The sequence below is a fragment of the Meriones unguiculatus genome, chromosome 21 (genome assembly GCF_030254825.1).
Source record: "Meriones unguiculatus strain TT.TT164.6M chromosome 21, Bangor_MerUng_6.1, whole genome shotgun sequence".
In the NCBI taxonomy this organism is placed as follows: Eukaryota; Metazoa; Chordata; class Mammalia; order Rodentia; family Muridae; genus Meriones; species Meriones unguiculatus.
The window spans coordinates 49,389,086-49,404,257 of NC_083368.1; the positions used below are offsets into that span (position 1 = coordinate 49,389,086).

The following is a 15,172-nucleotide window of genomic DNA, read 5'->3' on the forward strand; positions in this document are numbered from 1 at the left end:
CAGGATTCACACTAGATAACATTCACATTCACAAAGAGATGAACGACTGAGAACATCTGAGCGTACGGATGACAGGAGTTGTAGGGTGGGGTGCTATTTTAGTGTTTATAGAAGGGAATTCTTGTTATTGTAATAGTCTTCATGTCTATGATGGTGGGCAATAAGCAAATAAATATAAAACCAAGGATAAGCACAATTACTGATGTAAAACTAATGCATTTGAATAATGCTTAAAATGATATTTTGTTTCGTTATCTATAATTTTTACCAATAGAACTTAAGTAGTTTGGTAAATAGAACAACACCAGTAAGTCAATTCCTGAGCTAAGAATTTGAATCTAAACTCTAAGCCTAAATCTAGGTAAGTTTAAGTCTCTGCACTATGATATGCTCGGTTGAGAAGGGCAAATCACTATGCTCTCCTAAAATGTCAATGTTATATTATCTAAGGCTTTTCATGAAGTTCAGTATTTCTTTTATAATTGTAAGAATTTGGTCTCCCAGAGGGGAATGTTAAAAGGCTTGTTTCACTTGTTCCCTGTTTACAGGGTAGCATGGCATTATGAGCTCTTAATGCCCATGTCTCTTTCTCATTTTTTTTTCACGCCTTCATCTTGCCGCGGTGCTACGTTTTTATTTTTACTAGGTTACTTTTTCATACCAATTGCTAGACAGTCCCCTCGTCTCTGTTTGCTAGTTTTAGCGTCGCAAGCTCTGCCAGCATCCTTCCCCCAGCTAATACAAACAAATAAACAGCAGGTGTCCTAAACTTACATGCTGCATTAGCTCCAGATCCACTACCTACGGGCCCGGAATCCCCAAACCTGCTCGTGTAAGTAGCTACCCAGCTTGATAGATAATGTCGACTATTACAGGGTTGTTTATTCTCTGATGATTTTTCTAGACTCAAAGTTCATTGGTTCTCTCTGCGCACCCTTTTAAAGTAGACACCTCACGCCTATGATCTCTTCTTAGGAGTCAATTTCTGTACAGTACATCTCAACCCACTCACTTTCCAAACCAAAGACTAGCAAACAAAGCCTTAAAAAAAGTAATTTTCACTTAGAAGTCAGGGCCCCTCTTCCCAATGAGCCAACATGAACCTCATTTTTTTCCAACAATCTTGATGATTTTGCTTGTATGATTTGTTACTTCAGATGAAATTTTCACAGACGTTTGAACAGGAAACTCTCTACGTCGGATTCCATGTCCATCAAAACGCAGTCTGAAGCCTGAGTAGTCTCATACGATCACTGAAAAAGTGGGTGGTAGCAGGGAATTTGAGGGTGTTTATATGATCGGATTCCCCGTTGAATCAGTAAAAATTTCAGATCCTTTGGCTTTCTGAAGCAGCTACCTTAGATGAAGATTTAACTTCTCTGCACTCACGCCATCTGGTGGCTGTGGGTGTTAAAAGCTTGGTTTCCCTAATGACTGGGGGCGGGGTACACTAAGACCAAAATCGGTTGGCCACTACAATTTTCCTGTCTCTCCTCGCATCCATCACCCCTCACCCGGACACCTTTTCCTCCTTTGACCGTTTTAGATTTGCGCAGCGATGTGCAAAGAGCATGAAGACACACACACACACACACACACACACACACTCTCTCTCTCTCTCAGGGACGCACGCCTCTGCACGCTGACATTTAGAAAAGGGTCTAAATTCTCCTGTCATTTGCAAAGGACAGGAAAGGAGTTGTGGCAAGACCTAGCCAGAGGAGACTTGTCTGACTTTTCCGGCAAGTTGGACGGGTAATATATTAACCTCAGTAACGTTAACATCTGTTTTGGACAAAAATAATTTTGAAAAAAAAATAAGGGAAAGAAGGGAAATCACTTAAAAATTCTGCTGCGGAGCTTTGCAGGTTTTGCGACCCAGTCGCCCCCCAAAGGCAACCAATTCCTTCGCGTTCCGCTCCGCTCACCCGCCTTTCCAGCTTTCCTCTTTTATTTATTATTTTTTTTTTCTTTTGCCCCCCTTTCCCACGCTCATCTGGAACCGGGGCTCCGGAGGCAGCAGTAAGCCACCCGTCCCCTTCTTCCTCTCTTCCACCGAGCAGTCGCGGCCAGGCGCCTCGAAGCCTCCCTTTGTTCATCCGAGGCTCGCTCATCCCCGGGGCAGAACCACCTGGATGCTCTCCCCCGGTGACATTTGGCGCCGGGGTTGGTGGGTGGCTGGGGTGGAGCGAGAGGAGCCCGAGGGGGCGGGGGCGGAGAAAGGTCAAGGCGAGGGGAAGGCAGGAGCCGCCTTCGCCTAACCTGCGCGGCGGGGCGTGCGTGCGGCTCTCGCTCTCTTGCCTGCCTCTCCGCCGACCGCGCGGGCGAAGCTGCGCGCGGAGCTCGGGGGAGATGCGGGACCACCCACCGGCGGGGAAGCGGCGAGCAGCCCTCTCGCGCCCCCGCGCCGCCGCCGAGCGCCTCCTGCCTCCTCGCCCGGACGCCAGCCCGCTCCCGCCTCGGCCCCGGCCCCGCGCCGCCAGCGCCCGCCCCGCAGCCCCGCAGCCCCGCAGCCCCGGCGCCCCGCAGCCCCGCAGCGCCCCGACCCCGGGGACGCCGGCCGCGCAGTAAGTTGGCAGGAGCGAGTGGCCTGGGCGGCTCGCCTCCCCCGCACCTTTTTGAACTTGTTGCTGTTGGCTCTGCCTGCCTGCGCCTGGCTTTTGGGAAGGTGACGAGGAGGAGGGAGGCACGGAGGGTGGGGGAAGGGGACGGGGAGCTCGCCAGAGCTTTATTTATGCTCCCCGGGAGCCTGGGATCCGGCTGCTCGGGAGCCGCCGGCTCTCCCTTTCCTTTTCCGGGTGCAAGGCGACGGCAAAGTCTCTATGCAACTCAGCCCCGGCGCGCACTTGGCCAGGTATGTACCGCGGGCGCGGCGCCCTGCGCGCGGAGGCACAGGCTGCGGCCGCCACGGCGGCGGCGGCTGCCAGCTCCCGGGCTCCGGAGCCGGCGCGCCGCGCCTGAGCTGAACTTGACCCGGGAGTGAAGGGGGCCCCATCGGGCGAGCGAACCGCTCCCGCCCGGCGCTCCCCGAGGGCGTCCGTCGACGCGGGGGGAGAGCGAGCTCCAGACCGACGCCCCCCGCCGCAAGCCCCGCGCTTCCCCTCCGTCCGTCCACGCGCACGCAGCCGGGGTGGACCGAGGCGGCCAGCGGACTCCGAGGGACCCGGGACGGCCGCCGCGGCCGCACCTCCGGAGCCACGACAACAGGTCGTCTCTTGGAGACGCCTTTGGCGGGAAGGACTACTCGGGCGGCAAGAAAGGAAAGGTGGAAAGGGTCCTTCTCTTAGAAGGCCGCCGCTGGGCGACTTTCCCCGCGCCTGCCCCGCTGCCCCGCATCCCGACCCCCCAGCCAGCGGACTGCGGGGGGAGAAGCGAGCGCAGACACCTGTTTGCGCAGACGGCTGTTCCTTAAGTCACCTGCGCGCCGACGTGTCCAGCTGCTGGCAGAGATTTGTTTGACATCTCCACGGAGAGAGAGACTTTTGGGGTCACCGTGTGTTTTCAGTAGTATCTCAAACTCTGGTCTGCGAGGGAGGCCTGAGAGCCGTGTCTTACGCGCGCCACCCTGGGAGAGCCTCGTGCCGTGAACGCGGTTCCCCGGGGGTGAAGGAGCGTGGCGTTGGGTTGCTTCCCTTGTGGCCCTCGGGGGGACCCGGGTCGACCTCGTGACCTGCGCTCCCGGACAGCATGGCAGCTGGAGTGGCGGCATGGCTGCCCTTCGCCAGGGCAGCCGCCATTGGGTGGATGCCTGTCGCCTCGGGGCCTATGCCAGCTCCGCCGAGGCAGGAGAGGAAACGGAGTCAGGATGCCCTGATCGTGCTGAACGTGAGCGGCACCCGCTTCCAGACCTGGCAGGACACGCTGGAACGCTACCCGGACACTCTGCTGGGCAGTTCCGAGAGAGACTTCTTCTACCACCCGGAGACCCAACAGTACTTCTTTGACCGTGACCCTGACATCTTCCGCCACATCCTCAATTTCTACCGCACGGGGAAGCTTCACTACCCCCGCCATGAGTGCATCTCGGCCTACGATGAAGAACTGGCCTTCTTCGGCCTCATCCCAGAGATCATTGGCGACTGCTGTTACGAGGAGTACAAGGACCGCAGGCGCGAGAACGCAGAGCGCCTGCAGGATGACGCTGACACCGACAACACTGGGGAGAGCGCGCTGCCCACCATGACCGCCAGGCAGAGGGTCTGGCGGGCCTTCGAGAACCCCCACACCAGCACCATGGCCCTGGTGTTCTACTACGTGACCGGCTTCTTCATTGCCGTCTCGGTCATAGCCAACGTGGTGGAAACGGTGCCCTGTGGGTCCAGCCCGGGGCACATCAAAGAACTGCCTTGCGGGGAAAGGTACGCGGTGGCCTTCTTCTGCTTGGACACCGCCTGCGTCATGATCTTTACTGTTGAGTACTTGCTTCGCCTGGCCGCAGCGCCTAGTCGCTACCGTTTTGTGCGAAGTGTCATGAGCATCATTGACGTGGTGGCCATCCTGCCCTATTACATTGGGCTGGTGATGACAGACAATGAGGATGTCAGTGGAGCATTCGTCACACTCCGAGTCTTTCGCGTCTTCAGGATCTTTAAGTTTTCCCGCCACTCTCAAGGTCTGCGTATACTGGGGTACACGCTCAAGAGCTGTGCCTCAGAGTTGGGCTTCTTGCTCTTTTCTCTTACAATGGCTATCATCATTTTCGCCACGGTAATGTTCTACGCAGAGAAGGGCTCCTCAGCAAGCAAGTTCACCAGCATCCCTGCTGCCTTCTGGTACACCATCGTCACCATGACAACGCTGGGGTAGGTGCCATTGTAGGAAATGGGATAGAGATTGGACATGGCGGGTTGACTGAATCTCTTAAGGCTTCCCGATACTTTAGAGTGACTACATTCTTTTCTCTTAATGGATTTATGAAAGCACTATTTATTTATATAAAGATTTGGAAAAAAGATTTCGATCTGTGAAATGGGTATGACAAAAAGATTGAAAGTACCAGGGAGTTGTAGGCAAACCTTAAGTATTGATACTAGAAAGTTACACATATAGAATAGACTAATTAATAGATGTGGATGGGTTTTCAACCTAAAATCCTGGTCTTATTTGGCATTATAATAAAAATTGTAGAAACTATTTTCAAAGTATTTTGTAATATATCAGCATTTTATCATGTTCCTTTTCATTATGACTAATATGGTATATTTAAAATATCAGATCAGAAACTGGTCAACTATACAAAAAGTAATATTTGAAAGTCTAGGTTTGCCTTTTTTTTTTTTCCTTTTAAAGAAGCATATGGCTCTCATCTCTACAGTTTTCAGACATGTTGGAACCTATTAGGCAAAATGTCTACAGATTGTCCATCAAATACGTATGAAAGGCAGAGCAGTGTCTGTGTGATTAATGGTTAGCATAGGCCAGTTGCAGTGTAGAATTTTGGGTTCCGAAATTTATTCTAGAATTCTTTCCTTCATTCTTTTATTTGAGGGCACAAAGTTTTACAAACTGAAGTAATATATGCTGAATTCATGTTTTCTGAAATGGACTTTTAGGGAAAGAATTAAGATTTCTTTAGGTATTATAGAGAAGAATTGTGTGAATGATTATAAGTGTTAATCAACTGCAGAAAAGTAGCAACACTTGCCACAGTAGAAAAACTACTAAAATAAACTGGAAAGAGTCAGCTATGTTTTACGAGCTCTAAGATAATCCTTGGAGAGATATCACTGCTCTTTCTTTAGCTCTGGGCTACCTTTCTTGCCTAGGTAATCAGCATACGAAGGATTTGGTAATGGCTATAAGAAAAAAAAAGTTATTCCCAAGGCTGTGTTTTCAGTTTTGTCTTTCTGGCTCATTTAATTGGCTTATTTAAATGACATTGTGGTTAAAGCCAACTTAATTTTATTGGACATATTGTACTGAACAGAATTTCTCATGGTATATGGCCAACTAGTGGAATATGTTTTTATGAGAGGAATTTTTTGGCTGAGTTAATGAAGAGACTGGCTAAAGTGAAATGTAGTGTTTTGGATTTTGATTAAGTATCACATATCTTTAAGGGTGTAATTATAGCTTTTTAAAAAATGAATGAATGGAACCTGCATTCTTTTGCTTTTCTTTCCCTTTAGCCGGTTGGTTATTTTGTGGCAGATAAGCGAGGACGCAGCCGAGCATTACAAGTGCTAACCCTTTCTCAAAAGACTTATGTTTATTTTATTTTTTGTCTTGTCTCTGTGTTGTGTGGAATCACGAAAGGACAATCGGGTAGCGGGAATTGCTGTCATGATTTCACATTTGAACTGTACTAAAGAAGATCTATGTTAAGGAGAAAACAAAGGAGGAACTAGGAAAAGGCAGTCTACTCTTAAATTTTTGGTGGTATGTAGGTTTTCTGTGAGGGCTCAGCCAGTCATTTAAGGTTACATATTGCCTCTATGGTTGAATGTGGGTATCATTACAAGGAATGGGGATGAGCTGCTGATTTTAAGGAGCTGAAATCTTCATTCTAGACTTGAGAAGTTAATGTTACCATTTGTTTTGGGGACAACTTCCAATTCTTACTCTATCTTGAAATAAATGCCTACTTTCTGGGAAAGTGGGGCTATGTTACTATTAATGATGAGATTTATTAGATAAATTAGATGCTCACTAGCATTCTCTTGAGAATGATTTAAGAAACTAAATTGAATATACATAATAAACCAATTACATCTGTTTGTCCTGTAGGTAAGCAGATAGGAACAGTTAAATACATGTACTTTCTAGAACTTAGACGCAACACGGGGCCTTGATTTTTAAGGCTTTAAGTTTTACTGAAGTTTAGAAATTTTGTTTTTTAAGAGATTAAGCTAATTAATGACTCAGATGGAAAAACAGTACTCAGGCTCGTAATATCAAAACAAGAATAAACGTGAACATTTAGCAAAGCCAATGCTTTATATAATACACAACATTCTCTTAGGGGAATATCTGCAGTTCCTTATTTTAATGTGTTTGCAGCATTTTAATTGCTTGGACAAATAGATTCTTAACGGCCTTGTCGTTTTTGGGTCTTATTGTTAGTAGCCTTATGGTCTGGGTTATTTAAGAATGGAAGAGTTGTAACACACCCATGCCTGACTTGATTTTTTATGCTGCAACTTTAGGAGCTTCAGCATAAACTTTTTGGAAAATATTCAGTAGTTTCAGCAGCTGCCAGGCTGTGTCTGATAGATGTTCAAGAACTTTATACCAGACTTTCTCAGTCCTCTTTATGTGGCTATTATTTTTAATGAAGTTAATATTTATTAATTGATGATATTAGATGTGAAATTGATATCCCACATGATATTGTCAGAAGGACCACCTGATATAAATACTGTGTTCCCAAGACAAAGAAAGTAGCCAAGGACGTTCTCATCCAGGTCTGCTAGAATCAACTACTACTTTTGAGGTCTCTGTAGATTGTATCCAGGTGATTTTTACGTGAAGAACTCAGTGTATCTGTGTTAAGACTACTGTGTTTATATCATCACTTTTTGCTTCTTTATTATCAGCTTCAGCATAGATTATAGTATGGTCCTGTTTACTATGAAAGTGTCTAATCTGCCAGTAAAATGAATATAGTTTCAAGGATATTCATCTTAGTGAAAGCAGACCACGTTGAAAAATATCAATAAGAGGATATCAGGAAAAAGCAACTCCTTTATGTTTAGACTGAGTGATGTGTGTATCAGTTTTTCATCTCATCCCTCCTTTTTGAGCATATTTATTGACTGACGCAGGCCCAGAGGGCTATCTCCCAACCCTCCCTCTGCACTCCCTTTCCATAGTGTAAGATCCTCTTTGGATATGGTTTGGAAGATCATATGCAGTTGATCTTTTTAGCGGGGTGGAAGTGCTTGCATCATGCTGAGTTTACAAAGTTTCTGAGTGCTTCCTAATAACAATTAGAAGTTACTTTGTGAAACTGGATTCTCTGAAGTTGAGACTCAGTTTCTAACTCTACTTCATGCTCTGACTTGTGAATGGAAGCGATCTCAGGTAGCAATTAAAGACTTAGTTAATTAATGCCATGTTAGGTAGCTTTTGTGTTCTCAGTCATGTTTTCTCATATTGCTCATAATATGAAGCTCCAAGAAGTTCAGAAATATCATTCCTGGGGTCCATTCCTCTTCTTATCCATAAAACCAAGTTGACCTGCATCCACATCCCAAATTTTGAGATTCTAGGCATGTGCCTTCATTGAAAATTTTGCTTTTGAGAATAAATGAGTTAGCCCAATGGTAAAGGGCATGCATAGCAAAAGAGAATCCTGAATTTTTGTCTCAGTATCAGATTAAAATTTTTTTAAAAAGAAGAGGAGAAAGCAAAGTAATATACTTTTATTACAAAATTTCAAACAATGAGTTATTATTTTCTTAGAAAGGCATACTTTGAGACAAATTTATCATATTTATATGATCATATCTACCAAATAGGACACTTTTAGAAATATGTATTATTGAAAAGAAGAATGGAGATGCTTTGTTTTTTGAGATAGGGTCTCAGTATCTCAGTATTGACCTGGAACTCACTGTACAGTCTACAGTCACATGATTGTAGACCATGCTGACCTCAAAGTCATAGGAATGTACTTTTAAATAACATCTTCCTACTACCTGATACTATGTGGGTTACATAAGTTTTGGGAATGCTGGGAGGATAATTTGCAAAAATTATTCACAAACTTCTAGTGTTCTGACTGAGAAATGTGCGGAGTCATATTCCCGTGTGCTCTTCTATACAGAATATTGCTAATGCGTTCATCCGAAAATCCTTAAAGGTGAGAGACACACAAACTTATCTTTCTGGTGAAGAACAATACTATAGATAGCACTTGTTTTATTTCAGTATACTTTAGCATTTATAAAAAGTTCTTTATAGGGAATTATCAGACTGTTGACATGGACTTTTAAAGAACTACAGAGAAATAAGATATGTATTTGCTCTTCCGCATCAAAGATAAATCTTAAATTCTTTCACTATATTTTACTCTTTAATTTGAATTAGAAATAATATCTGATTACATTTTTAAAATTATATATTTTAGAATCTAAAATGTGAAACTTCAGTTTCCACTTGATTTCCAGATGGGAGCATGCCAGAAAAATATGTGAGTGAGAAGGGGACACTCAGATTTCCAGTGTGTTTGCTAAGCTTTCCTTTCCCACTCTCAGTTCCTCTTGAGACAACTAATTGACTTTTTAAATACTTACTTTATTTTTAGAGTTAAATCATTTATTTCTGTGGTTTCCTCTCTATTTTATTTATCAGTCCCCCCCCCCTCTCTGTGTGTGTGTGTGTGTTTATTTTCGTCCTCATGGCTCTTCACTCTGTTTTTTGAGATAGTGTCTCTCTGCAGGTGGGCCTTGCTGATTTGGCTGCTGGAATCTTGTCTTTACCCTCCCATCACTGAGATGATAAATTCTCCTATATGAAGCTGTTTTGCATGGTTGCTGGTGCTTCAGGCCATGACTGTACCACAAACGCTTCTCTGCACCACATGTATTTGTTTTTGGATGAGCTTCTGAAGCCCAAATCTCCCTTTTTTTTGTAGTTTTCATTTTGTTGCAGTACAGGCTGGCCTCTGACTCAGGAGGTAGCTGAAGATGACCTTGCACTCTTGATTCTTTTGTCTCTGCCTCCCGAGTGCTGGGATCACAGACCTGTGCCACCATACCTGACTCTGATGTTCAAATTTCTTATTACCTACTTGCTGAATTCCTAGAGAAAGAGACATGTACTTTTATTAAAAGTCTCTCATTTTAGACATATGATTTTGTAGATTGCCCATAATTCACACAATGAAATTGTAGCAGTAATTTTTGAACTTTCAGTTATTAATTTTTTAATACTGGAGAATAATCCAAATGTATCTGGAAATGTGTTGTAATGATTATCTAAGGTTGTTTTTAATACTATAAAGAAGAGATGGATAAGTAGGTAGTCTATTTACTTCATTAATACAGTTCATCTTCCCACCCCAATTACGAACCCTTAGGTTACTGTTCGTGTCTGCATCCTCTTTGCTGGTCTGTGTGAATTTCACTGCAGCCTCTGCCCTTGGTTATTCAGCCCTGGGGTGGATTATGAAGACCACCAATCGCTATCGCAGGGCTGCCTATTCTTCTCCAGTGAACTTTTAGGCCACTTGGAGCAAACTAATTAATGGTACCTGGCCTGATGCAAATGAAAATCAAGCAATTATGCTGCCTAAATTACCTTAAAATAGTTGTCTTGTAAATTCCTGAAAATGCGCACGTTAAGTTCTCTTTCACTGAAAGACTAAGAGCAGTGAGGAAAAAACTCACTGCGAAAAAGTATTGTTTTTCTGTTAGAGCTATAATAATTCATTTTATTTTTACTTTACATATATCTCATATCATGAACACACACACACACACATGCAGGCACACATTGTTATGGCTCATAACTATCCAGAAATGAGTTCAGCTTTAGACTATAGGAGGATTTCTGGAAGTTACATAAAAGCCAGCATTCCTCAGGAAATTGTGAAACCAGTTCCCATCTGCCCAAAGGAGCCATTTTCCTTACTTCGGGCAGAAGGGACATATGGCTACCTGTGGCACGTATTAGCATATCGAAATCCATGCTGGCCTCCAGGCCCCCTCAGTATTACAAGTACTTGCTATATATTTAAAAGTCCACAAAACCACCCTAGCCCTTCTCACCCTCTCCTGTACCCTAAACTCCCTCAGGCTCCAGGGCTTCACCCTCTCCAGCTCCTCCGCCTCCTGAAAGCCTGGTTATGCTCACTATTCTGTCTTTACTCCTAGTTACTCACATTCTCTCACTTTGCTCTGTTCTCTGTACCTTGCCATCTCACCGTCTCTGCTATTCTTCCCTACTCGGCTGCTTTCCTACCTGACCATGTCCAATTCACAGACACACACATTTATAATAAACATCTTCCCTGATAATGGAGGAGTCATGTTGGCAGTTTCTTTGTTGTATCCCCTCCATACATAAATGTTTGTGTATATCTGTGTGTATACATGAAGGAAGGATGGTAGACACGCAAAGAGAGAGGGAAAGAAGTAAAAAGGGAGAGCAGGAGGGAAGGAAGAAGGCATTGTTTCTTTTCTTTTTAATTTCAATTTTTTCTAATTTATTCATTTTATATCCTGATTGAAGCCCCCTCCCTCAGCTCCTCCCAGTCCCACCCTCCCTTCATCTTCCCCCCATCCCCTTCCCCTAGTCCACTAAAAGGAGGAGTTCTCCTCCTTTGCCATCTGCCCATAGCTTATCAAGTCTCATCAGGACTGCCTGGATCCTTTTCCTCTGTGGTCTGGTAAGGCTACATCCCCAGGGGCAAGTGATCAAATGGCAGACAACCTAGTTTAATACAGAGGCAGCCCCGGCTCCCCTTACTTGGGAATCCACATGGAGACTGAGCAGGAGGTCTAGGTCCTCTCCATGAATGGTCCTTGGTTGGTGCATCAGTATCTGCAGAACCTCCTGGGCTCAGAATTTTTTAGTTTTGTTGGTCTCTTACTCAGCTACTAAAAACAAGGAAATCATGAAATTTGCAGGCAAGGCAATGAATGACAGTAGAAAAGAACATCCTGAGTAGGTAACCAGAAGCAGAAAGACAGGCATGGTGTAGACTTGGTGGTGTTGGATATTGTCTGACACCCTAGCACTGAAAAGAATAATAGGAGTGCAGCACCATTCCTTCATCTTTGTGCACATTTGGTGTTCGGTGATCCATCGGAGTCTATCTGACTGATTTTCCTTTAGTTTCCCCTTCTGAGAGCCAGCCTTGACACTAACCTTCATTAAACCTCAGCCTCCTGGACCTGTATCATTTCTGTTTGCAGTTACACTTGACCTTAGTAAGTGCCATTTTTTATACATCTTCTGATTTTATTTCTTTCTTTCCTAACTAGATTCAGTGGCTTTTGAGTTGCGAGTACATACTGAGTGAGGAACAAGTTTTTTCTCTACCACTGCTCAAATATAAAAGTGATCTGTGCTAATGTGTTGAGGAATAAGATTATACACACACCCGCAGAGAGATCCTTAAGCATGGAGCAGTTCACAAGAGGCAAAAATATACTAATTAGAGCCAAACCTGTGCTTTGTTTAATGTCAAAACTATTTAGATGTATTGTTTAAGATTTGGTCTTCTAATGTATCACAACACATCTTTTCTCTTTCTCTCTGGTGCCCCTCTCTCTCCCTCTCTTTTTCAGTGTCTCTTTTTGCCTGCCCTTCTTCTCCTCCTCCTCCTCCTCCTCCTCCTCCTCCTCCTCCTCCTCCTCCTCCTCCTCCTCCTCTTCTCCTTCTCCTTCTCTTTCCTCTTCCTCTTCCTCTTCCTCTTCCTCTTCTGCCTCCTTCTGTTCCTCTTTTCTCTTTTACGGTGAAATACTCTGAAATGTCTCCAGTTTATTATCTATCACTAGTTCTACAGAGGTTTCCATTAGTAGTTGTCCTTGGCTATTTCCTTAATCTGCTTCCTCTGCTGAACACTGGGTAAATAGCAGATCCACCTGGGGAGCAGAAGGGGTCACATTCTGTAAGTCAATCAGGAACTCATATCTTTTTCTTTTAAGCACAGTTCAGGTTTGAGTATTAGCTCTTTAAGGGACCTCTGGACTAGAAGGTTATCTTTATGACTCTTTGTGAGTAAAGGTCACTTCATCTCTTACCTACTGGCACAGCTGGCAAGATCTTTTTTTTTTTTTTCATCCAAGTCCACTGATTTGCCTAAAAGTAGTGAATTGCTGCCTGCAGTCCTGTCAGAAAGTCCAGGTTTCTTGTGTCTTGGTCAAAACACCTGTTTAATAAGAAGAAATTCACTTTCTAAGGGTTAAGAGAAGTTTAGAAATAATGAACGAGGACACAGAATTGTGTGGGTATAGAATGAGGGTTGGACCTAGGGGGAGACAGGTCAGGACAATGTGATCAAAACACAATGTATGAGATTCTTAAAGAACTAATAAAAATGTTTTCGAGACTCCAGAAAGTGCTTCACAGTAGTAAATGAGAACACAGATGCCTGTGTGCATGTAGTACCATCAGTTTGCCTGGGGAATTGGACAAGTCTGTTATGTAAAGAAGCTCTGAATCACATAAAGGGGGGATGAGTTACCAGAAGTCAATAATGAGAAAAAATGACAGTGTAGGATGTAAGCTGAAATAATGTCAGATAGGATGGGAAGGCGTCGTTCTAACACTGAGAATTGTCCTTCCCCCACTCTCCAGTAAAAGGCTCTAAGTCCCTTACGCTTCTCATTTTCTTCACTTTGAAGAGTACCAGTCACACCCCTTTTGGAAAGTCAAGTAATGCCAGTATCATATAGTCTCAGGCAATCAAAATGTGGCCCACGGAGTTCAACTTAATTCATCATGTCTGTTGAGCCTCCCCCCTTTTTAACAAGTCATTGGCTGTAACTGTAAGGAACCCCCTTCTTTATGTATTTAATCACTTTACAACCTGATCACAGTTCCCTCTCCACCCACCCAAGTCCAACCCTTATACTCCCATACTCCCCTCTCCTTCTCTGCAGAGGAGGGGAGGCCCATGACTTTCCTCTGCTTGCCCTTGCTCGGAATGATAACTTGGAGACCTTGTATATTTATTATAAGCTCAGGACACTGTATCTGGGCTGATATTCAGCTATTCTGACCTCCCATTACTGGCCTGTTATCTGCCATCTTAGTCTAGTCCGGACACCTGATTCTTCATCCACACTCCTCTCTCTTTGTGTTCCCCACCTGAACCCCCACCACCCAGAAGTCCCGCCTTAACTTTCCCTCCCAGCTATTGGCCATTCAGCTCTTCATTTACCCAATCAGAAGCTGATGGAAAACAATGATTACAAATATGAAGGCAGGAGATGCTTCTTAACAATGACAATGCAATCAGATCTGCACTGGCACAGACATCAGCATTCTAATAACACAAGGATAATCTTTTCACTCTGCACAAAATATCACTCCAACAATTGTCTATAGTAGTAAACTACACCCAACTTCCCAACGCTAAGGAACATGCAGGACCACATGTGTGAGACAGACAGGAATGAAACACATAGACAATATAACACCAATTTGTGATAAGGTCTGTGAAAGAAATGAATTGAGTTGAGGCATTTGCTGTTTTGGAGAGGGCTAGATAAGGTCCTTTGAAGAGGAATGCATTTGAACTGAAGACCAGTGCAAGGAATGGAATGAAAGTAAGGCTGTCAAAATGATGCTTTAAAGAAAGGCAAAGGAAAAAAAAAATCAAGTTAGGAATATGCCTTATCCACAATGCTTCAGACTAAAAGATTTCATACTTCTGCAGGTTTTGAAATTTTGCAAATGCATAATGAGCTATCCTGGGTATGCAACCCAAGTCTAAACTAGAAATTCATTTACATTGTATATGCATTTCATGCGCAGAGCCTGAAAATAATTCCATACAGTAGTTTTAGCTCGCTTGTGTTTTTGCTGGAATGTGCTACCTGAGGGTTAGATGTAGAATTTTCCATTTAAGACATTGCAGTGACACAAAAAGGGGTATACATTTGGTGGCATTTTGACTTTCGGTTCCAGACTGGGAATGCTGAAACTCTACGGAGCTGTCACGGTGAGGAGTTTGGTTTATTCTGTCTGCTCCCGTCGTAATGGAAGCAAATGGAGTACAGGGCTGAGGAGCCAACGGGTTGTGAAAAGTGTGTGGGAGGAGATGGTACAGGACACGGGAGACCGTTGTGAAGATGTCTGGCTTCTACTAGCTTCAGCTGCTACATTTGGCATTGTGAAAAATATTGTGAAGTAACGAAAGAAACGAAGCTAGGGAGCAACACCTCTTGATGTTTGTGTACCTCTGTGGAGCTTTGGCTTGGTAGGGTTCTATCTGGATATGCTTCTCTTTAGTTCTCCCCTCTGAGAGCTAGCCTTTTCACTGACCTTCTTCTACATGAAGCCTCTAACCCCGAACACCATGTCATCCTCAGCAAGAATAACACTTTATGTTTGCACGTGCCATTCCACATATAATTTTGGGCTTTACTTTTAACCTTTCTAAGTCGAAAAGCCTTTGTGGTTGTAGTGTATGCCTTCAATGGATTATTTTCCTGGTTCACTGTGCAGTTTTAGAAAAGGTCCGTATTAGTAAGGTGCTGATCATAGGGTTGATGTT

At 44.2% G+C, this 15,172-nt stretch overlaps 1 protein-coding gene across 1 annotated transcript in view; it reads left to right on the forward strand.

The window, feature by feature from the left end:
• Window positions 1-2,712: 2,712 nt before the first annotated feature.
• The window catches only part of Kcnd2 (potassium voltage-gated channel subfamily D member 2), a 514,214-nt gene continuing 501,754 nt past the window's right edge, over window positions 2,713-15,172 (forward strand). Inside the window, exon 1 of the mRNA XM_060374193.1 lies at window positions 2,713-4,802. Within this exon, the coding sequence (XP_060230176.1) occupies window positions 3,688-4,802 (1,115 nt within the window). The 5' untranslated portion in view covers window positions 2,713-3,687. The remainder of the gene's footprint in view (window positions 4,803-15,172) is intronic.